Here is a 24,903-nt window from a genome sequence, read left to right as displayed (position 1 = left end):
ACTATTAATTTCCTAAAAAATGCTCACGACATATTTTACAAAATACATTTTAATACGTTGGGAAAGATAATTTCAGCATATTTTTTTGTTTTGGTGCAACTTAAAAAAATTATTTTCGAGCAAAAAAGTTTCTTTTTAAATTGAAAGGTAAAAGAAAAAATTTGTGGTTAAAATAAATCAATTTTAAAGTATTATTTTCAATATTTACAATGACGAGAAAATTTTGTTTCTTCATGAATTTCTGCTAGTTTCGGTTTCATCTTTAAAACAACTTGGAAAAAAACTATGAATTTATTTAAGAATGTTACGAAATTAATAAACAATTTTAGCTCCAAAGAAAATATTTTGTGTCAAATTGTGTAATATGAACATCTATTTACCTTTTTTGTTTGCTTATTTGTTATATTTCTTTCAAATTGATTGGTGCAGCTGTAACCAAGGCCAAGAAGGGAGCTAAGACCAGGGAAACAGAGCAAATGGAAAGGAAATTGTGTTTGTGTCTGAGATTTGTGAAGAGCAAGCTGCGTGACCAGTAATGGATTAGGATCAAAATATTATATAAATAAAAAGTCTGTGATAGTTTTAATAATATTTTCCGCGATGCAAATCACAATTTATCCTTTTTTAATGCTTCAAAGTTTGAGCTGAACGTTTTATTATTTATTTATGCTTCTGTAAGCCTAGAAAGCTGCTAATCATCTTATGTTTACATTTTGGTAAATACATTTACCTTAAGTAATAATCAATTAATTTATTCCTTTAACATTTATCTACTTCTTCTGAAAACAGTAATTGAAATTTTTATTTCGTTGAAACTCTTTTGTTCATATTCTTTTTCTTTTTATTAATTTTAACTTAACGTTGCTTGCGAAAAGATTTTATTTTGGCTTAACTACCTAAAAAAAAATTTTCTTCTATTTTTTGTTTTGAGGTGCTTTACTAATGCGTAATATTGTTATACCTATGCATTTAAACAAGCTTTAACCTTAGCATAACCTGTAATAATGCAAATTCTTTCCCTCTTTTTTTAGGATAAATTTTATGGATTGACCTGCACTGGAATATTTAATGTGTAAATTATGGCATCATGATTAGTTTGTGAGTGGAATTTATATTTCTCTTAACATTTAGATAAAAAAAAGTTATTAATTATGTTTTAGACAACTATGACTTTTTTTTAAAACTAAGATATAAATTTTTCTGCAATTGTTTCCATTTTTATAACCGAATTTTTATGCTAAACTAACATAAGAAAATAATCTTGATTTAAAAAATATATTGTATTTAACCTATAATGTGAAAAAAAAGTCTATTAATACCTATTAAAATTTCTGAATGAATCTTGCAATTTTCTTATCACTCCATTAAATTGCTAATAAAAAGAAAATTTTGAAATTCTAAAATGTATGACTTTACATATACTTCTGAGAACAAGAAATGGAGTGTAATCATGTGGATGATCTGCTCTCAGACCTTCTAAAATTTGCAGCATTTGCAAGGTTTAGACTTTTAACCAGGCATCATAATTTTCTTGCCAACTTGTTTCGTTTAAATTTATAGACTCTTACTTATATTGTTAATGTGACTCTGAACAAGTTTTCAAGGCTGATCACTTAGACGAGTGCAAAGCATTCTAAACTGTTAATGATCTGCCTCATAAGTATTGGAGAGCTAATTGCATCATAGTCAAAGCTTGACATTTGTCAACGACAACATGTAAGCCTGTGACTTTTTAAATAATTTTATATTTAACTAAAGCTATTTATTGCTTGGCTTCTTACATCACATATATTGTTGATTTATGTTATCAAACTAAACATAGTAATTAATAAAATCAGAGCTGTAAATTTGAAATCAAAATCAAGGAAGAATTTCAAGAGGTGGAGTTGAAAAATGTTACTCGACATCTACTCTGGTTGGTTAAAAGTTAGGTCGATAGGGTGTTCCTTGTATTGGGCAGTGTATCGTGAAGCTTTTACTGTGCATAAAATCTTTAATTTTCTCATTCTTTTTACCTTGGTTTCTTATTAGAAAATCTTACTTTCAATGTATGAAATCACCAAAATAAAAGGGCATTCAATATTAAACCTTTGCCGCTAGGTTGTATAGGTTAAAAAAAGAAACAAAATTTTTGATCTTGTGAAAATTATTTACGCAAATACTTATAATCAGTATGTGAAAGAAATTACCTATTAGGGTGACCTGGGGTAATTCCTGATCAAAAAATGCAAACATCTATTTTGTGAAAAAAATATTCAAGATAGAATTTTAATATTTGCTGGAAGTTTGAGGGTTTATGAGAGGAGAACTATGCTACCTTCTTTTGTTTGAAAATCTAATTAGAATTTAAAGGATTTTAAACTTTTAGTGATCAGGAATTACCCCTTCTCTTGATCATTTCTGGGGTAATTCCTGATCACTTCTGGGGTAATTACTGATCACAAGTTTTTATAGTAAAGGAGCTGTTTAAAAATAATTGTACAATGGTAATTAACAAATAAGACATCAAGATCAAACAAATAAACCAAAAATATATGTTTAAGCAGCTAATAAAACAATTTATTTAAAAGAAAGAATAAAGATAAACACTTTAAATTTTCCAAAAATCTTTGCATTGTGCCATACATTTTAGGCAAGCAGCCATCTCATTCTCATGTTCTGCTGGAATATAAGAAAGAGTTCCCACATGGGTTACTTTTGCTGGACTTTTTAATTTCACTAAGTGAGAGTGTAAAGTATGTCAATAGCTCTGACAGCAGTTCTCACACTGAAATTTTCATTTTCAATCAGTAAAAGAAATTCACTGATTTTGCTTAGTATCCTTTCTAGAAGCTTAGCATCCTTTTTAGGCCTATAATTTCTCACCATATTTATATTAGGTTAATTTATAAACTTAAAAATCATTCTAACAATGTACACACATAAAATTAAGATAGAAGGAGGGTAAGACAAACCAGAAATGGTGCAAATCAGAACACATTTGTCTTGTATAGAGTTAAAAACAAATTTTGTGATTACAGTTAAAATATATTTTATAGTTGTTCCACTTAATAAATATGAACTGTTATTTAAGAAAAGACAATTAGCTATTTATTAGCTATTTTTTTACACTATTTATAAGAAGAAATGACAATGATCAGGAATTACCCCAGTGATCAATAATTACCCCATCTGTAGGGGGCAACGTTTGATATAGTTTCCTATAATCAATTATAATGTTGTTATGATCAATAAAAATTATGTTAGGGAAGATCATCCACAATGTTTAATATGCATTTTCATTTTTCGAAAAGTGCAAAATTATATTTTTCTTTTTTAGGTATTGCCAGTTTCATTTCTCCAATTCTCGCATATTCTGAAAAACTAATACAATGAGTCAAGATGAACCGAAATGGACTTGTAGTGCTTGCACATTTGAGAACTGGCCTAAGTCTCTTAAATGTACGATCTGCCTCTCTCCTAAACAAGCTAATGTTATATCACAAGAAGACTCTCAGGATATATACATGGTAATTTTCTTCTTGGTTATCTAATCCGTAGCTGAAAGGTGTATTTGCATGTACAGTAGAATCTGGATTGCTAATTTTTCATGGGACCATTCATTGTGAGCGATACATACAGGAAAACGATGAATATGGTCAATATAAAACATTAAGTAATGACTTGAAAATGTATTAAAAGTAATAAAGAAGTAATGGGCTTCAAAATTAATCAGGTTCACTTAAAGTATAAATAATATACATATAAATTTTTATTGAAAAAATTATGTCCTTAATGCAAAAATACTTACAATGAAAAATAATGAACAAATTTATTTATTTAAACTATTCATAAAAAATTTTAGTTTTAATACAATCTTTTTTTCTCAGTGAAGAAATTAAATTTTTTATGGTAGTAACACATTGCTGTTCATTTTCTGTACTCGTGAATCAATACCGAGTGCTGCTTAGTGTTCAAAGGACCTTCTGCATATGGTTGTGGCCCTGTTTCGCTTTCTTATCAGTATCACTTTGCACTTCTTCAGCTTTTGCAACCATTTCTTGAACCAAAAGTTTAAACTTTTCATTTCATACCACAATTTTCTCCACTGTCATAAAACTGCAATAAATCCTTATTTTCTTCATCATTAGCATCAGGAGTTACTATTTTTTTCTGAAAACAAAAAAACTTTGATATTTTCAATGGTCTGTAGAATTTCCGAACAATAAACGTGGAAATTCGCGAGTTTCAGAAACAATTTTTAGTCAGCATTATTAACATTATAAGAATAGCATTTGTATTGAGACCTTTAAAACAAGACGATACATATGGGAAAATAGACGATACAGGAACAGTGTATTGAGATTTGACTGTAATCAGTTATATTACTGTTGTTGCAGTTGCTGCAATTCACCTAGGCTACTCAGAAACACATTTTTGCTCATAATAGCTCTAATTCTGATTTAATTATAAATTGTTTAACAAAATATTTATTGCATTAAGAAGCAAGAATATCTGTTTTTGAAACTAGTTTGAAGTTGAAAGCACCTCTTACCAATACTTTACTGTTTTCTGTTAAAACTATTATTTTAAACAGCAGAAATTTTATTTTCCAATTAAAATTAATGTAAGTAAATTATTGAGGATATGTAAGCTTATAAACTTAGAAGATTATAAGGGAACTTATATATCAACTTATAAACTTAGTGAAAAATTAAATATTTGAAAAAATAATACGATCTTTTATAATTTTTTTCGAAACCTGAAAAAACCTTACTTATACTTTACTATACTTACTTATACTATACTCTACTGGTAATTTTAGTGTCAAATGTTGCTGTACGTTTAGATTTGCATGTTTGTGAACATATGTTGAGATTTTTAACAAACTAAACTCAAAATACCCTTCAAGATGGACATATGTTCCTAAGATGCCTAATTTTAACTAATTCTAATGTTGATAACTTGGTTAAAAAAAAACTTCAATTTGAAAAGCTTCATCAATTGATTTCTAATAACTTCTTGAAATTATATATTTTGCGTAATTTATTTTATCTATGACCCAACTTACTGATCCTAATTGTACATTTTATTTATTACATATATTTTTCAAATCTCAACTATCCAATCTTCTATGAAAAAAATTGCAAATGGCATAAAAATCTCAGTCAGCATTTATCACTTTTATATTTTACGGAATGGAGGAAAAGTGGGAAGATGTACTCATAATTTTTTTTTTCTTTTAATATTAGCGCACTTTCCATAAGCGCTAACCTCGTCTGAATTAGATTAGGAAAAAATTTCCTTGATAGCTATTTCAGACAGCATATAATTTATATTATTTTATCTGACTAATGACTTAATATTTTTCACTTACTCAGATTGCTCCATTAATATCTGAAAGCAATACGAATCCAACAGCCCAGAGCAGCAGCGCTTCATCGAATCCTCACAACAAGTGGTCCTGCTCCTCTTGTACATACCTGAACTGGCCCAGAGCTACAAAGTGTACGCAGTGTTCATCTGTTAGAAAACAGTTTCCACCCTCCCCAGTCCTAGAGTCTTCTAATATCAGCAGCCCAAATGAACTTCTTTCAAAATCACCAGATGTTGTGACAACTTCAGCATCCATTCACTCTGACAGCTATTACAATGACAGGAATAAGTCTTGGAGTCGTACAATAAAGTGGACTTGCCCTTCTTGTACCTATGAAAATTGGCCAAAATCTGTGAAAGTATGTCGGCTGCATGATTTAAATCACTTGATTTTTTTTTTAAAAATCATTATTTTAAAGCAGTGGTTCCCAATCTGGGGGCAATTTAACCTCACATTGGAGCCATAATCCTCAGGGGGGCAATGAGTATTCAAAAGAAAATAAATACAAATAATTATAAATAACAGTGAATATTGATGAAGAAGGAAAGAGGTTAAAGATTTGCTTGAAAGGGGAACTTTGATGATTATAAAGCTAGACATTCAAACTTTAATTGAAAGCACAAGGCAGTCATTGTAAAGATGAACAATTGAGTTTAATATTTTAATTATAATTGTTTTCAATTCTTTCAGGTTTCAATTAGAAAAATATATATTTATATTTTAATTATTTTCCTTTAAGTATCCAGACCTTTTTGAAAAGAAAAAAAAAAACTTCACAAAAACTTCACGCAACTTATGATTAAGCAAAAAGAAGAGGGCGATATGTGGCAGTCAACATATAGAGTTTAAGACTATAGGTGGTAGTCAAAATCGTAAAGAGGACAATAGGTCAAAAAGGGTTGAGAACCACTGCTTTAAATCAACTGTGATTTATTGTTTTTTTTAAAAACATTCACTTGAGCTGTGGTGGCTTGGAGAATGGAGCGTTTGCCTTCCAATGCGATGGACCAGGTTTGAATCCCAGTGATGGCTGGTCGATACAAATTCCCCACCTGGTTTGCACCGACCACAGTGCTGACGTAAAATATCCTTAGTGGTATATGGATCACGGGTTAGAGTCCCCTTGCCATCAGGCTGACTGTGGGAGGTTACCTCAGTTTTCCTCTCCAAGTAATGTAAATGCAGGTTATTTGCATCAAATCCTTCTCCATGAAGGCAAATTTCTCCCAACACTTGATCCAGGAGTTTCCTTGTTTTCTGGATTGGGTTCAAAATTACAAGGCTATAGAGTTGAACATCATAAGTCGTGAACACAAAATTATTTTTAAAAATTGGGTCAACTGTTCAATGACTCTTGCTGGCTGAGTGGTAGCGCGTCGCACTCCTGTGCCACAGGTCCTGGGATCGATCTTCGGACCGGGCAAGGTTGATTCAGCCTTTCATCCCTTCAGTGGATCAATAAATGAGTACCAAGCATGCTTGGGAACTAAAAACTGGGGATTCCGCTTTCAACTGACCACCTGACCGGAACATCTGCTCCTGCACTCCAGAGCCCAAGGTCAAGAAAACTGAGTTGGACACAGTAGGCCTTGGCCCTATATGGGCTGTCGCGCCACTGAGTTTAGTTTAGTTCAATGACGGTTTTAAAATAAAATAAATTCATTCACTTAAACCAATTAATTTTCTTAAAATGAATTATTAAGTCGTAAATATTTTTATGCAAAATTATTTATAACTACATATATATTCTTTTGGTTGGGATATTTTTTAAAGTATGATTTCATTGATAATGTAGATTTCATCCAATAAAATAATAATAAGGGGAATGTATGTAAATTACTCTATTTAAAAATAAACTAATAATTTTTATTTTTTTTTAAAATTGTGAATGGCAGTAAAGTAACTTTCCCCTTTGTCTGTATGAAAAATAATTTGCTGGTAATAAACATTAAACATGTCTTAATCATAACCATTTAGTTATATGTTTATATAAGTATAAGTGCTTTTAAAACTTCAGTTAGTGTATGTCAATAATGAAGAAAGACTTCCCAGAGAAACTTAATATATATATATGTGTTTGTGTGTATACGCATTAACAAATGTATTCTGATCCAAACAAATTTATTCTTCAATAGATATTTAACTGATAAATTACCTAGGTTAAACAAAGTTAATCATTACTTTATTAACACTTAATTTATAATACTAATTAAATAATAATTTTAAGCATTATAGTTAGAAATATTATCTTTTTTTGTTATATTGTTTTTAAATAATAGGTATTATTGACGCACTTTGCCTGTTAGTGCAGTTATTAAACGTAAAAAATATTTTTAAAAAATCTGATTTAAATTATTTAAAAAAAAAAAAATCTGATTTAAATCTGTATTTATTTAAACAGTATTTTTGGTATTTTTACATATAAACAGATAGTTTATAGTGAGGAGGAGATTCCTAGTTATCGTTGATATTTCAAGCAATGAATTGCTATGCATTTCTCAATCTTTACGATGTATTCAACTTCTCTTTAATGTAATTATATAAATATGAAATATTGAGTCATGATAAATTATTTAAAAGAAGTAAAAATCAAGTCAAGTTATCATATTTCTTGTTATGAATTAATTTTCTTTTAAATTTATCTTCTTTTTTTTAATGTTTTATATTAATATTCATGGCCCCTTTATAGTAGTGATATTGATAAAATGTTAATTATCCTTTGTAGTGCGTTCTTTGCCACTCTGCCAGACCCAAAGTAGATCAATCTTCACAAACAACAGATGAAGAGAGCCGGTCTGTTCAAAGAGTTACCACATCTCTCTATTCTCCCATCAATTGCCCATCCATTCGTAGAAATGATCACTTATCATCTGACACCACAGAAATACAGGTTATTAGATCTATTTGTTATCACTAACAACTTTTACCATCATTTGATTTTTAAAAGTTTCCCCTAATATTGAATTCATATCCTGTTTAAAATAGATTCACAAAATTTTACATTTTTTAGAAATGATTATCAAAAAAACTTTAAGGAAGTAAAGAATCTTGTTACCTTAATGACCTACTTAAAATTAATAAAGTTTCCCTTTGTAGCATGCGATTCATGAAGGGAAAACTTGCAAAACTTTTCCCTAAAAATTCCTATTATAAAAAGCAGAGCACACTTTTTTTCTCTGGATTTTATCCAAAGATTGTAGAACTTAATAACATTAAAATGTTTAAATAACAGCTGTTAAGTTTTTTTTCTGAGGTTACAATGCTCCTCTGATCAACTAAAATGTGGAAATGAAGAATTAATCTGAATTTGCCTGCTTCTCTTTATATTAATTCTTCCATCACTATGATTGTGTCTCAAGACAAGTGAACTAATTTTTATCATTTTATAACAACTTATACCATCATTTCATTTGATTTGATTTAAAATATCTAATTGTCCAATCTATTTTTTTATGGCTATCAGTTTAAGGTTCTTTCTAAATTCTGCTGACTAAATTAACAATTCTTTGTTTTGCATGACTTTTATTTTCAAACATTTGTTGCTGGTCAGAAATTTTACGTTTACTTATCAGAGGTCTGTTTAGAGAAAATTTGGGTCCGTTAACGTACCCTTCACAAAATATCTTTTCATAAAAGCGGACCCTTCACAAAATATTTTAACTTAAAAACAGACTCTTCACGAAATAATTTATCTTTTAATCGGACCCTTTACAAATTTGTTTATCTTCATTATTGTTTTGTTAATGGAATAAATCCTTTCCAGGGGGGTGGGGGAAAGAAAGACAGATGTAAACGAACTAAATTTTGTCTTTGGCAGACGCTTCTTCCTTTATTCGTCCCAAATGAATATTCTGCTTTCAGCAGTTGAGGCTAAATTCCAAATATTTGTATGTTGCATCTCTAATTTAGTAGCAGCAATTGCTGTTTATTTTTGAAAATTTAAATTTTTTTTTAATTATAATTTTACAGTGTTGAGCATAATCTTGTATCCCTTTACAATTTAAAAACTCCTTGAAAAATTTTTTGCAATAACAGGACCCTATTTGCACAAATTCACAAAAGCAGGACCCTGGTTGAAAGAATGTGACTTAATGTTTATTTTATATTTGCAAATTACGAGTAATTTTTTCACAATTTTACAAAAACGGACCTTTTACAAAATGTCTGGACAGACCCCTGCTTAGTGAAACAATATATTTTTTTTAATCTTTCGCAAACAGGTTAACTATAAATAGATTTTGAAAAAAAATAATATTTCTTTTTTTAAATTTTATGAGCCCTAACAACACTAACCTAATTTAAAATAATAAAAATCTTTACTAGGCATAACTTCAAGTTTATCTTCTGCTTGCTTTATATTAAAATTGAATATATAATTGGTATATAAATTTAATATATTAATGATCTGTTCTATAAAAAAATAATTAAAGAAATATGCGATGCGTCGGTAATTTTTTGGGTAATATGATGCCTTAAAAATAATTGTAACTTTCTTTTCTTTTTTTTTTCTGTTTTTTTTATTTATCTTTTGTAAACTGCGAGAGTTTATTAAATTTTGCTTCTAAATTAAATGCTTGATAATACATGCTAACACTTTTTGCCAAGCTTTTTATAATTAAAATAAATTACTGCTTATTATCAAAATTTATTATGAAAATTAACAGCAGATGTATATTAATATCTATATTATTTCCCATATCTAAATTTAAGAACTATTTTCAAATGCTCTTATTTTCGAAGTTTATGAAATATATGTTTATGAAATATATTAAAGGCCGTTTTTTTTCCCCTAGGTTTCAACTCCCTTAGCTTCAGCTAGTGATATATCCATAGCATCAAACAACTATTTGGAAGAATGCAGACTCCGTAATAGCCGTAGGAACAACAGAGAGGTGGACTGGACATGGTTGAATGCTTGTATGGGTGTAGTAGATGGGGATGCAGATCCTGTTATTGAATATTTGTCTCTGGGTGGGGATCCTGCCAGACAACTCAACGCAAATGAAGTTGCTCTGCTCAAAAGACCTTCTGCATTTGATTCCGGATTTACTCTAGTGCATTTAGCCATTCGCTTTCAAGTAGGCTTTTTTTTTCTTTCTCTTATTACCTTAAGTAAAGTTGAATTTCTTACTGAAAGATGCAACACTGTGGCATGCAGAGATGTGTTAATGCCCAGGACAAACTATATTTGCTACCTCTGAAAAGTACAATGTAATAATAATAATGTTGACTCTGAAGAGAAGAAAAGCCTTATTTAATTAAAAGATAAAAATATTTGAATGATACATATTTACAAAAATTTTAATGCATAGTTAAAATTATTTTTATGTAAATGTCTGCTGAAATTAATCTTTCGTAAAATTTTATTATTTCCAGCAAAATATTCTTAAATACAGTTGAGAACCATTTATCCGGTATCCAGAAAACCGGGAAAAATTTTGATCGGTTTTCCCACCATTTTAAACTAGAACGATTATGAAAAAAAAGCGGAAATGAACTCATCCTTGAAGTTGAGTAGAGGAAAATGTAAGGAAGGGGAGAATTTTTTCCCCGTTTACCCAGAGAAACGTCATTTCCTCCGTGACCTTGAAGGCAGGGAAGGGAGGAATGTTTTAATTAAAAGATAACATTCGTAAAATTTTATTATTTCCAGCAAAATATTCTTAAATACAGTAGAGAACCATTTATCCGGTATCCAGAAAACCGGGAAAAATTTTGATCGGTTTTCCCGCCATTTTAAACTAGAACGATTATGAAAAAAAAGCGGAAATGAACTCATCCTTGAAGTTGAGTAGAGGAAAATGTAAGGAAGGGGAGAATTTTTTCCCCGTTTACCCAGAGAAACGTCATTTCCTCCGTGACCTTGAAGGCAGGGAAGGGAGGAATGTTTTATTTTCTCCTTTAGGCCGCCAATCAAGCTCAAGGGTGTGGCATGCTGATTTTGTTATCTGTTTAATTTACGAGGGGGGTGGGGAAAATGCATTGCATGCATATCAGTGAACAGAAGATGAAAGAGAAAAATATATTTATCTATTTGACATCGATTAATAAAAATAAAATCTTTTTCTTCTGAATAAATTCAAGTGCGGTATCATTTGCAAGTTTTTATTGATGTGGAATCACATCTGCTGTAATTAAATATCGTGTTTGTATCAACAAAAAATAAATAAATAAAAGGAGAATTGTTTATTAATTTAAACATACGATTATTTTATGAAGCAGATTGCAGTTTTGTTTTTCTGATTCCACTACGTTTGATTTTTTTTTCTTTTCACGATAAATTTCGCACTCAATAAATTAATTCTTTTTATTCATAAATTTTATCATTAGTTTTTTTTTTAAATTCCGTTGATCTTGCTTTGTTCCGGGTTTCAATATTTATGTTAGTGCCTTTTTTAACTATCATTTCGGTTCGATAATTTTCAAGTGTTTTTATTTAGATTAATAAGTTTTCCTTTTATTTTATCGTTTCCCCTGTATAATTAGGCATGAAATATATTGCATTATTTATCCATTGGTTTTGTTTATATTAGTTAATTTAGGAATTGTAATTATTTTTAAAAAATAAATACGAGAATTTTGTATTTTTTAATCTTGTTTTTCTTGTCTAAACTTGCAAATTTTTTTATTCTTTTAAATGTTATTTTTCTCTTTAAAGTTAGGAGTACCTTTCTTTTTTCTCTTACTTTATGCATTGCACTTTTTCCTTGTAATTCGGGTTCGATAAAACACCGATTAACAACACTTTTTGGTCGATCCAGAAAACCGGGAAATTCAGACATCCGGGATACCGGATAATTGGTTCTCTACTGTATTAAAATATTTAAATTTTAATCACCTAAAATTTCATTTTTAAGTTTGCTTGAAATTCATATTTTATTACTTTGCTTAAATAATGGATGCACCTCATAAAAAAATTAAGTTCCTAATAAAAGTAACGCTTTTAAGTTGTAGAAAGTTTAGAGGTCATCAATTGGATGCCTGTAACTGCTACCCCCTTTTCTGCACACCACTGACGCTACAACGAAATTAAATTCAAATAGCTGCCTTCTCTATACATAAATTTAATATTTAAATTGCCATCATAATTAAAGCTTTCATGAATGATGCTTAATTAAATAAATTTGATTTGAAAAAGATTACTAAATAGAATAAGGTTAATCGTGTATAATCATTCAGTATAATTATTGATTGCTGACATAATTTTGAAATTAAAATTATGTTAACTATTCTTATTTGACTACCACTAAGAAAAATTGGCCTTCATGAGCGCATAAACCAGCGGTCGTGAATTTAAAAAAAGTATTAATGAAAGCAGCTCGATTACAATAATACGTAAGTTAATATTTTTACAGAAGCTTGATTTACACTTTCCAGCTGTTCCATTTCATCAAATTTGTTGTTAATTTCTCTACAAACTTAAATATAATATTCTTATTGAGATTCAATAGATTGAAATATGTAAATTAATCTTCTGTTTGAAACCACATCACATGCTAAATTTCACTTTGTAATAACTATTGCATAAAGGATAAATAACTTAAGTTTTTTTTTTTTTTTAAGGAAAAAAAGTTAATTTTAATCAAAGAAATGGAAAATAATTCATATTTCCTTCTGAAAGCAGATCTCTGGTTCGTTCTTGTGCTCTTCTTTTTATGTTACCTTGTTGTTTTTAAAGCTGACTTAATTTACAGCATGATTTATTTATGATTTATTAGTTCATATTATCATTTGAGTTTAGCACAATATATTCACCTTAAGTTTTTTTAGTATTTATAATGCATTTGGCATTTGTAAAAATAGTAAGTGTTAAAAAAAATTTCAAATTTTAATCTCATGTAAAATTAAAAATCTGATAAGTTTTTTTCTGACTTTTATTTATTTTAGAAAATCTTAAAATTTGATTAAACATAACATTAAGCTTACCCAAATGTTACTCTTAGGTCTTAATTTTATCCATACCTTTAGTTTTTGTTATTTTATAGTAAAAACTGGCTTAATTAGCTGTAAATAATGAACGTTTATTGATGTGTTCAGAAATGACGTTCCCTAATGTATACAATACTATTAATAAATACTATTTTTTACAGTTTTTTCCTTTTCCCAACTTAAATATTTATAAATATTTTTAATAATTATAAAATATTAAATTATAGAATATTTTTAATGCTTTTTATTTTTTCCAGCGTGAGGATCTGTTAACACTTTTACTCTCTCACACTGGCATGACACGACCTGCAGCTAAAAGAGTTCCAGCCGACATTAGTCGAACTCTGGCAGCTGACATTCGCCATATGATCACTGCATCACTTAAACAAAGAAGAGGCGAATTTCCTTGCTATTTCGTAACTGAGTGTGTTACTTTTTCTCTTCCTGCAGGTAAGGTTTCATTACAAAAAATTTCTTTAAGCAACAAATCGTAAATTCAGAGTAAATATTTATTTTTCCGTGCTCAATATTTCAGAATATTTTTAGTTATGCTTTGTTAAAGGGTGTCTTGCGGTTAGATACTACTTCCTTCACCTCACATGTTAACATACAGTAAATTATAAGAGTACTAATTTTTAATATCAACAATGACTATTTTGGAATAGTGTTTGTTTCACTTTATTCCTTTGGCAGAATCGCAGTAACATGGTTACATTGTCGCAGAACGTTACAGAATTCTTGCAGAAAGATTTTTCCTTTGAAAAGTAAAAAAAATATTAGTTTTCTTTTCTACAGAAATTTACATGTAATATTTCAATTATGCATATAGATAAGTTCTTTTTTACACTCTCAATTTTACACCAATAATATCATAAATCGATGTAATGTTTCGGTTGTATTTTCAGCAGTTATTGATATTGATTTTCCCATGGATTTTAAATATCCCAATATATTTCAAACAATATAGAAAATTCGAATTGTGCATTTGAGTATTTACTTTTTAAGGCAATAATTCTATAAAATTTTTGGCAGTTATTGCTATTGATTTCCCCATAGTTTTTAAATCCGATGTTTTTTACATAATATTATTTATTACAACAATCTAATCCCGAACAAGATTAGCGTGATTTCATCTTTCAGCACATACTACTACAGATTTAATGATTTTTAATTATTTTCGTTGTGAGAATTATTTAATTATTTAAAAAATAAGATAAAGGAAATAATTTGTGCGTCCTCCCCAACAAAATGCAAGAATATCATATTATCAGAATAAAAAATTATTACATGTTCAATTAAACTTATATAGATATATATATACTTTCTCTTCTGCAAACCGCTTTTGTTATTTTAAATTTAAATTAAAAAAAAAGTTTAATAATGAAAAAGTTAAATAAAAGCTTTAGTGTAAGTTTGAGAAACTTAAATTATGTTTTTCTTATTATATTTTGTATTCCTTTGTAAAAACTGGAAAAAATATTCATGGTGCCTTGTTAATTGGTTAAGGCTTTGACTTCCATCTCTATGTACTGAAATTAGACTGAATCACTATCAAAATGTTGATAAGAGATAAATTTTTTGGTATTTTTCTTGTGTTGAATTCTATTTTTAGTACTACTAACACTAAAAAAAGAAAAAAATTTTAAGTGGCTATATTCGTCACATTTTTAAGCAATTATATTAATAAATAATAATAGATTAAGTATAAATTTTTCCAAAAAAAGAAAAAAATTGTGCTATAAATTAACAGCCTAGTAGTAGAGTTGATACTTTATCATTATAAACAATTATCAAATAGTCTGTAAGATAACAAAGACTTAATAAGTGAGGTGAGGAATAAAAGATTCTACTGAAACATGACTCTAGAAATTTTTTGTTTTCTTTTTATTTATTTATTTATTTATTTTTTGAATGCAGATGTTTTTACTTTTGATACACGCACTTGGCTGTTTAATGAAATTCGAAATTGTGAAGTAATATTTAGTGCCTGCCGTGTCTATTTATTTGCTATAGCTATAAACATATTAAGAGTTTTGAGTGTTTGTTCATTTTTAGATAGATAAATAAAGAAACGTCATTTTAAGCTTATTTCTATTTGCAGAAATAGAAGATTTCAACCCTATTGTTCAAGAAAAACTATTTGATGATCTCTTAGACAGAGATGCACAAAAAGGTTATTTCAATTTCTTCTTTCTTTGAAAGTGTTTAACTTAATACATTTAAAATGGATACCCAGAATAAAAAAGGGTAGATCCCTACCTGCTTTCAATTTTGTGATAAATGTATGACAGAAGACTAAAAATAAGTATGGTTTCACAACTAATAAAAGTTTTAGGGTTGAGAATTATGGTAGAGTCGAAATTCCCAAATGATACTTCGGCAAATGAAATATAGGCGATACTAGTATACTGTCATAAGTTTATCTCAAAGCTCAATCTTAGTCGATATCTGCCTGTTTTGTTCTGAGTGTCTCCATTGTTGTGTAGAAATAAATCTGTATGGAATGCAGGGCTGCCAACTTTCTACGCTTTTTGTTGAAATTTATTCTAGTGATAGCTATGTTTATGTTTTATTGTATTTATTCATTTAAACTTATTTTCCACCCCACTACATATAAATTATTTAAATATTCATATGCTTTGTTCCAGCTCTCTCACAGCAGCTCTCTTAGGATTTTTAAATGCTAGCAAAATTACTAAAAATTCTGAAAGCTATGGTTTGTAAATGTCTACCACTTAGTAAAAATTTTGGCAAAAAGCGTAGTAGTTGGCAGTCCCGGGAATGTATATTGAAGAAATGTCTGTAGGGAAAAATTGTTAAGACTAAATCAAAATATGTGTGATTCACAATTTTACAATATTTTATAGCAAGTAGTATAAAAAGAAAGAAAATGATTACAAATCATACATGGCAAAAGAAATTTAAACTAAAACTAAGATACGAAAACCAATAGTAAATAATAGAGCAATATTATAAATATTTCATTGCAAAATCTTGTTTGTTTTTTCTGCTTTAGAATTAGAAGAAGAATCACCTATTATAAACTGGAGTTTGGAACTTACAGAGAGGCTTGGGTCCAGACTTTACGCTTTGTGGAATAGAAGTGCTGGCGATTGTCTTCTGGATTCTGCACTTCAAGCTACGTGGGGAGTTTTCGATCGTGATAATACACTCAGGCGTGCCTTGGGGGAAAGTTTATGTGAAGCAGCAGCCGTGTAAGTTCCCTTTAGTTTGTTTCTTTGGTTTCTATAATTTTTTGTTATGACAATAAGGGAGTTGAAGAATTGTATAAAAAAATGCTGTGCATAATATATTTATAATATAAATATCTGGTCCCAAACTATTTTTTTTAAAGTTTTCGTTGTATTTAATAGTTATGTTTTATGTATTTTTAACGTTATAGTTTACATTATATTTTAATAGTTTTAAGTGACAAATTTTCTTTTTAACAAAAATTTTCTTTATTCTGATAAAATAATTTTTTTATTAAAATAAGTAATAAAATAAAACAGTGACCTGACAGCGGACCATGAAGGGCCAATCATACAGTGTCCATCTGAGTTTTCTTAACCTTGGGATCTAAGGTGCAGGAACAGATGTTTGGGTTGAGTGATAAGCCTAATGCAAAACCCTCAGTGTTTAGTCCCCAAACCTGCTTGGTACTCATTTTATCAACCCACTATGGGATGAAAATCTGATACTATACTTTCTTATCATTTTAGATTTTTTAATTTAGAAAACCCTAGACCTTTAGAAGTCTTAGAAAACCCTCTCTTTCAAAAGCAAATTCAAATATCAAGATTGCAAACAATTATGAACTCTTCATTGAGTACCCAAATTCTCTAAAATGCTACTTATAACCTTCAACTACTCAACTTTATATTTATTGTAGAGGCTGCATGCATGCAATACATTAAAATCGGAGAATGCCTGTCATATTTTTTCTTTCTTTTATACATATATTTTTTTTAATTTTGACAGAAAACTGAAGAATGGAATTCTGCAATTGAACATGACTTTATAATGTGTGTTAACTAAGTTTTTTATCATTTATTGTCAAATACTAAAAATTCTTACTGAGTTTTGTTGTTATTTTACAGTCTGTATCCACGTTGGAAAGAAGCTGAGACATTGCAGGCGAATCTCTTACAGTTTTCGTTGGACGAGACTCAGTGGCAGGAAGATTGGGCGATGCTGCTGTCCCTCGCTTCTCAACCGGGCTCCGCTCTCGAACAAATGCACATCTTCACCTTGGCTCATATATTGCGTCGTCCAATCATCGTTTATGGTGTTAAATATGTTAAGAGCTTTAGAGGAGAGGCCCTCGGTTATGCTAGGTTTGAAGGTATTCTTTTTTTTTTTAATTTTTTTTTTTCAGTTTCATTTTTCTAATTATTTTTCTCTTCTTATGATGGTAAAATTGTATATCTATGATAAGATATGCAGTCTTTCTTTCATTAAGTTAAATCAAATTATGTAAAAATCTTATTCAATCAGGAATCAATAAAAATTTAAAATCTTTATTTGGTTTTTTAATGCACTGTATTTCCTTGTTTCAAGGTATATACTTACCATTGTTGTGGGAGCCAACATTCTGTTGGAAATCACCGATTGCTCTCGGTTACACCAGAGGTCACTTCACTGCATTGGTGTCTCTTGAGCCGGAAACCGAAGATGTCCTTGGCGCTGGAGCTAACACACGCTCGGGAGATGATCTGAGGGTCATATTTTTACCCTTAATGACTGTTGATCATCAGAGGCTGCCTGTGCACTTCTTAACACAGGAAGAGGTAACTAACTATTGTAAATGCCATAACAATTTTTCTTTTAAGATGTCATCACTTCACATACGTTACACTTGGGAACTAATGTTGTGTTACATTTGTAAAAATACTTGATTTTGCCTAATTCGGGTGTGGAGATTGCAAATCTGGAATTAGTTTTGCTTGAGGACAGATTTTTTTTAATGACATTTTTAGTCTATTTTTTGTTGATAAAGCATTAACAAGTTTAACAACGTCATATGTTGCTAATGTTGGGTTGCATAAGTAACAAAATTTCCAGAGATGTTATGGCTCACCATCAGGATTAAATTTGCAAAGGAACCCATGCACGAAAACATTGTTGTAGGCGTCTGGTGTGCTTTCCTATTCTCACATTTTCATAATAGAGCCCAATGGCTAATGACAGTATCTCCTTACCTATGCTGTTTTAATCCGGATGATATGCTCTTACTTTCTTAGAAGTTGGTCACAACTTCTATGCGACCCCCTGTTATATACAAAGTCTTCAACCTTGTTCATTTCGACAAAAAATGTCATCTATGAAAAAGTAGCATCGATAGAGAAACTGATTGTAGATCTAAAATCAGCAGTACTATAGTATCTAAGATCTGTTAAAATCTCATGTAACAGAAAACAACAAAAAAAAAGATTCCCCGTGTTATCAATGATTAATCCGTTACTAGTAGCTACCAGCTGTTATTCTTGTACCTTTTTGTCAAATTAACTTAGTATTTGTGAAATAGCACTGCGTTTTTTTTTCGTGCAAAGAACATATATTTATTGTCTGCTTTAGTTTGATTAAAAATTTCAGTAAAAATAAATCAAAATTAGATATTTAACTATCAAAATGATTCTCACCAACAAAGTTTCATGTGTAAATACTCTTAACAACCATAATATTATGAAGATTGATTATTGGCAAGTCCTCTAGTTCATCCTTTTGGATTGGATAGCTCTATATTCCTGGTTACTTCAGTGTGGATTATGCTGTATTAGTAACCTGTGTTAGCTTTGTCTTGTTTAAAAATGTCTCGGTTCAAATCTTTTATGCTTAGTGTGCGCAATCTCTTATCTATAAAAATCTATAATCTGCAACAAATCTTGAATAATGCTATTTATCAAACATGGTTGTGTTATACATTAAAGAATAAGAGTTAATCTAATTTTATGAATAATGTAGCACAACTGATACCTTTTTTTTAAAGCTTTATTTCATTTGCTTATATGGAGCATGAGGCAGCATTGAAACACAGAAGCGCTATCTCTTTGCGATTGCAGTGCCAGCATTTTAACCACCTGCATGTTTAACTATCCTGTTATTATGCCTTATTAAACAGATTTATCATTAATTGTGTTATTCTTCAGTTCCAACATATATAGAGAGAGAGACAGAGAGAAGCATATTTTTATTTATAGATAAATTTTTAAAAAAATGAAGTACAACCAATGAGAGCATGCAATGAAAAAATGCTTTTAATTTTCATTGCTATTAAACTGTAAGACCATTAAGATGACTGCAATAAAGTTCATAAAAGCTCTAAAATTTTAAATTCTGGAGTAATAAAGTTTCATGCTTAATGTAACTATTTTATCTTTTCTCTTCATGTTTTATCTTATTTGCATGTGTCCCTTTGGCAAAAAAACTTTAGATGCATGTACAGTATTCTCTATTATTTACTTAGAATTGAGGTTTATTTTAATAAGATTTCCCTATTATAATACAATTTTGATATTCCAACATACACAGTCCCCTATAGTTAATTGCTATTCTTAATTTATAGTTTAAACCAGTCGTCTCAACTCAAAATTGACAGCTATATCGGATTTACATCCTAAGGCAGTGTTTCCCAAAGTGTAGTGCGCATACCCCCAGGGGGATGGGAACAGTTTAGAGGGGGTACGCGTTCTTATGCGAAATAGTTTGCAACAAACAAAAATTTCAGAAATTTTTATTTAAAAACAAAGCTAGCCATGAAAATTTACAATGACCTAATTTTCTAATGGCTATTTTTTGCAGAATCAACAGTTAATAATTCTTGGTGACGACAGCCGGTTGTGATTTTTAACTTTTGTGCAATTTTTTATTGTAAAAAAATACATTTTTCTATTAGTGGTACACAGCGTTACGAAAAATTTAGAAAGGGTACACAAAAGTCATAAGTTTGGGAAACACTTTCCTAAGGAATTGCTCTTGATTTAAAGTATTTTCTTTAATAATTATTACAAAATAAAAGCAAACAAAGGTTGTGATTTTTTGAAATGAAGAAAATTAGTACATAAATAAAAATTATTAAGGTATTGTATTTTTACAGTAATGTAATAATAGTCTATATAGACATGAACCCCAACCCTTTTTTTTTAAAGCTCTTAACACCTTCTACTGAATGATATAAGTTTTTTTTAACTGTTGTGACATAGGAGGAATACTATGTATAACAGTTGAACACATTAAATAGTTAAATTATTCATTAAACAGCATGCATTAACAGTTGCACTAACATTAAATACAAAAATGTAGCTCATTTTATGCTGACGACAATGAACTTGGAAAAAAATTTTAATATGACAAAAAGCTGTCATTTAAAAAATAAGTTAAAAAAATGAAAAAAACTTTGTTGTTTAATTTTTTAATATTTGGAAAGTTATTCATCACTGTGCTGTTAAGGTTTTAGAAAAAGCATACAAAAATTGCAAATTATTCTTTGTAATGCTCTTAATGTAAAATCTTGCCAACTAGTGATTTTAGTTTAATTTTGACCATTTTAGTAAAATTTTTAAATATATTTTTAAGCTGATTTCTTTTAGCAAGATAATACGCATAATAAAGATTTGAAGCTTTGTTTCACGTTTTTTCAGGATTCAAATTCGATCAAATTAAATTAGTTTCATTTAAGGACCATTCAGAATAATCTATGCAGTAAAAATAACCTTTCACAGCATTATAAAAATGCCTCCACAAAATTCCAATCTAAAAAATCAGATTTTTCACAGATTCTAAATTTCAAAAATAAACTTTTTGTAAAATATGTTTTTTTAATGACTTGTATAAGCAACAGATATATTATTTGCATTGTAGTTGGGCAGAGAGGAAGAAATAATGAAGCAATGGTTGGATTGTTGTGTGACTGAAGGTGGCATCCTAGTGGCACAGCAAAAAATACTTAAACGACCTTATCTTGTGGCACAAATGATTGAAGAATGGCTCGGATTGTATCGAGGTCTAGTCCGTAGACCCACCATTCACTCATCATCACCCGAATCTCATACTCAAGTCTACTCAAGTGATGGGGATTCTGATCAAGAATAATGAACTTAAATTTTGTGAGTTTACTTATTTTTACCCAAAGTTTCTTAACTTTTAATTATATCATTCTTTACTTTTAATTATTATTCCAATTTTGAAATTTACATATAAGTTACTTTATAAATTATGAAAGTTCTATATTATTTATTTTAGGAACTCTTATTAAATACCATCTTTTTTCTGAATTGAGGCAGAGAATATCTTGAATAATATTTTCAATAAAATAAAGTAAGAGTTTGCTAATATTCAAGTCTGTTAAGTTTGCAAAACTCCATGCAAACCGTTGTTCCGACCCACGCTACTTTTTCATTGTTAGAGCATTAGTTATAGATCATTAAGTATCAGGAAACGACACATACAAAACATGGAAATACATAAAATAACATTTGAAAATAAAACACCTGAAAATAATAATTGAAAAAGAAAGACGTAATATTGGCAGCAATAAAATGAATGTTTTTAAAAATGAGTATTTCTTTTCCCTCTCTTGTTTTCCCATACAATAGCAAAAAAAAAAAAAAATAGAAATTAAGTGTGCTAGCTCCAGAATTTAAAGAACTCTTGCTGTAAGTGTCTGATTTAATCTGGCTTTTTGCCAAATTTAAATAATGATGTGGATTGATAAGTTGAAAGGCTTGAGAGAAGAGGAGGAACAAAAGTAGGAAGTCTATAGGTTTTTATTTCTAAACAAAGGTTTACAAATTAACTAAGAAGGCTGGGTAGCTCAAAAGGAGAATTGAAAGTTACCCACAAATATAGCATGTTTAATGTTTGTTACATCATGGTTAGTTATTCTATCGCTTTTTAGGGGGGGGGGGGGCATTTATTTTGACAGTTTTTAAAATCCCATTTTTTTTTAAATACAACATTATTTATTACAACAGTAACCTAATCTCTAAACGAAACACGCATTTAGTGCACCCCTTTTTGAAGAGTTGGATTCGCATGATTTTGCCGTCAATCTTTTTTCTGGTATTTACTGCTATGGATTTCACTATTTAAATTTTTTTTTTTATTGTAGTGATGATTTACGAATTTCGAAAAAGCAAAAAATTAGTGTCTTTTCCTCCTGCAAAAAGTGAGAATATCACTCATATTAGAATTTAAAAAAATATTACATATTCATTTAAATATGTATATACAATTTTATTTTATCCAAATAGTTTTTTTGTTACTTTAAATTAGTAACATGTATATTTGTTATTATTAAAAGTATCTTGCAGAAAGATATTAATGCTAGAGAGGCTTGTTGCAGAAATCCCAGAAAAATTCTGCCACAAAGAATTTCATACAAACTCAAAAATATAGTTTACTTATTTAGGCATATCCCTTATTGTGCACAATGCCACCCTTATAAAAAAAATATTGGCTACTGTTTAGGCTAGTTCCTCATGCACACCTTGATTTCATTGTGCATTTGAAATTGATGCCCCTCTGTTCTTTTATGAGCTCATTAAAGATATTGAAGCTTACAAATCTGGACTTTGTATCTCTATATTAGTTCCTTGCGTGTGGTGTAACATTGTTTAGCAAAACAATTATTCCATGTAAAAGTCTACTTTCTGACCCTGTTAATCATTGATTCCAAGAATCAATAAGAATAGTGTCTCTATCAGAAATGGAACCCATTTTGTTCTACTCTGGAAAACAGAATAAATGACCTGATAGCTGCTCGGTTATCATCCTTTTATGATTGCTTCTATTACAAATACTGCAACCTAACAAGTGAAAATCTAAAGAATACTCTTTTTCACACCAACAGACACATTTTAGGTTCATCTCGCTCTCTCTAAATAACATAATTTTGGTTTTAAGGTTGTTATTATTATGTTATTCATTGACTATACATAATAATTTACCAGTGTTTGAAGCTCCATTTTACAAATTTTGGAAGTTCTATATTGATAACCTTACCAATTTTGTTATTTCTATGTTTTAAAATTATTTTACCAATTCTAAAAGTTCAATATGATATATCAAATCCTATGCACTTTAATAATGTTTCATTTGAATTTTTTTTTCTCCAGAACATGATGCAATCAGCAATGAGAGATGTAAATAGTGCTTGTGAATATCCCGTCCAAGAAAAGGGGGACTATTTTATGTCATAGCTTCATCACCCTGTATATTACCAACAACATAGTGGGGGGGCACATTGTCCCCACTTCAGCTATTTTTCTCTAATTCTGTACAGATAGCAAGATGTGTATTTATTCAAACTCTTTTAATTTAAAAAAAAAACTAATATTTATTTTACTCTTATTCAGAGAGAATCTAGAGTTATTTCTTCCCCCCCAATTGTAAATAGAAAAAAATAAAAGTATGTGCATAATATGCAAGTAGAAATTGTAATTTAAAATGGGTACGCAAATTTTAGCATTTTTATTTTACGACTGTTGATTCTTTGAATAAATTATATGTTTGAGACTTGGCGCAAAGAAAATCTGCATAACTCTGTTGTGTGAATATGAATTGATGATTGTTTATAAAAGAGAATATTAATTCTGTTTTTATTTGTTGTGATTTTAATAAATGTATAGCTAGAACATGGATGTCATTATTAAAATTTTTAATCCATTTCGACACATTATTTGCCTTAGTGTGTGCTAAGCTGAGATTTTAAAAGACTCAAAAGCTTCGTATTTTTCTCCTTTTGATTAATTGAGTTTTCGTTTTAAATTTTCCTATGACGTGTGTGATTTGCTTTAAATGTTGTTTTAAAAATAAATTTAATATATTACTTATAAAACTTAACTTTATTTGAAATTGATAATTCCCAATTTTATCTTTATCCCTCCCCATAAGGCCAGAAGAGAATTCTTTGTTGGAACACTTACTTACTATGCACTTTGTTTCCCTGAAATAAAATTATTATCCTTGTACAAATTAAATTTATTTAAAAATAAAATTAACTATGAATGGCTTGTGGGTGATTATTATCATAACACGCACATACACATATCTTAACAAATAAAGTAATGGTCAAGATCATACAAGTTTTAGTGGACTAAGGCCATTTTTTCTGTTACCATAAAAAATAGTTATTTTTAATTAAATAAAAATTTATTAAAATATTATTATAAAATTGAAGTAGAACAAAAAGGACACTTGTGCAATACCATGATGTGTTGTGTTTTTAATAATAAAATTAAGTGCTTAAAGGTGCTTATTTTCTATTTTAAAAGCCCTTAAAGGTGCTTTTTTCTTTGGAAATTTTGAAAAAATTTATTTTTCCTTTTTCGAAAATGAGATTTTTTCTTTACCATGTCGATTTTCACATTATTCAATGCGACATTTTCACAATTCATTCAGTCACAATCCATTTCGGCTTATCGTCGGTCCATAGCATATGACAGCGCTAATCATTTTACATGTTTGATTAAATACTTACAAGTGTGCATGTGCGTCTACTGAGCTGGGTTTGGTAAGATTATTGCACTCTCATGTACTGCTGCATTTTGCAAGATATTCTCAATTTCAGGCTTCATTTTCCACCCTCTGATATCAAACCGATGTGGTGGCTAAGATAA

General features: G+C 29.3%; 1 protein-coding gene across 6 annotated transcripts; it reads left to right on the top strand.

Moving 5' to 3' along the window:
- The first annotated feature begins 131 nt into the window (after positions 1-131).
- LOC107442226 (ubiquitin thioesterase trabid) lies at positions 132-24,295 on the top strand. Of its 6 annotated transcripts, none has more exons than XM_016055734.5 (13): positions 132-716; positions 1,032-1,098; positions 3,320-3,509; positions 5,361-5,714; positions 8,082-8,246; positions 10,150-10,434; positions 13,543-13,735; positions 15,387-15,458; positions 16,302-16,500; positions 17,386-17,630; positions 17,846-18,075; positions 21,146-21,390; positions 23,401-24,295. In XM_016055734.5, exons 3-12 carry the CDS (start codon positions 3,372-3,374, stop codon positions 21,374-21,376), a joined length of 2,112 nt encoding a protein of 703 aa, XP_015911220.1. In that variant the 5' UTR covers positions 132-716; positions 1,032-1,098; positions 3,320-3,371; the 3' UTR covers positions 21,377-21,390; positions 23,401-24,295. The 6 variants fall into 6 exon arrangements, with proteins under 6 accessions (XP_015911220.1, XP_015911222.1, XP_071033179.1 ...); XM_016055736.5 differs by having other exon boundaries at positions 277-569; XM_071177078.2 differs by having other exon boundaries at positions 299-359.
- The last annotated feature ends 608 nt before the right edge of the window (positions 24,296-24,903 follow it).

This window comes from Parasteatoda tepidariorum, chromosome 2 (assembly GCF_982258835.1).
Source record: "Parasteatoda tepidariorum strain Cologne lab strain chromosome 2, Ptep-v5.0, whole genome shotgun sequence".
NCBI lineage: Eukaryota > Metazoa > Arthropoda > Arachnida > Araneae > Theridiidae > Parasteatoda > Parasteatoda tepidariorum.
The sequence above is the reverse complement of the archived record's forward strand: the minus strand, read 5'-3'. Positions and strand labels throughout refer to the sequence as shown.

Coding starts and splice junctions, on each gene's coding strand:
- LOC107442226 (XM_016055734.5), top strand. CDS start 3,372: ATGAGTCAAGATGAACCGAAATGGACTTGTAGTGCTTGCACATTTGAG. Junction 8,247..10,149: donor CTGACACCACAGAAATACAG/GTTATTAGATCT, acceptor TTTTTCCCCTAG/GTTTCAACTCCCTTAGCTTC. Junction 17,631..17,845: donor CGGTTATGCTAGGTTTGAAG/GTATTCTTTTTT, acceptor CCTTGTTTCAAG/GTATATACTTACCATTGTTG.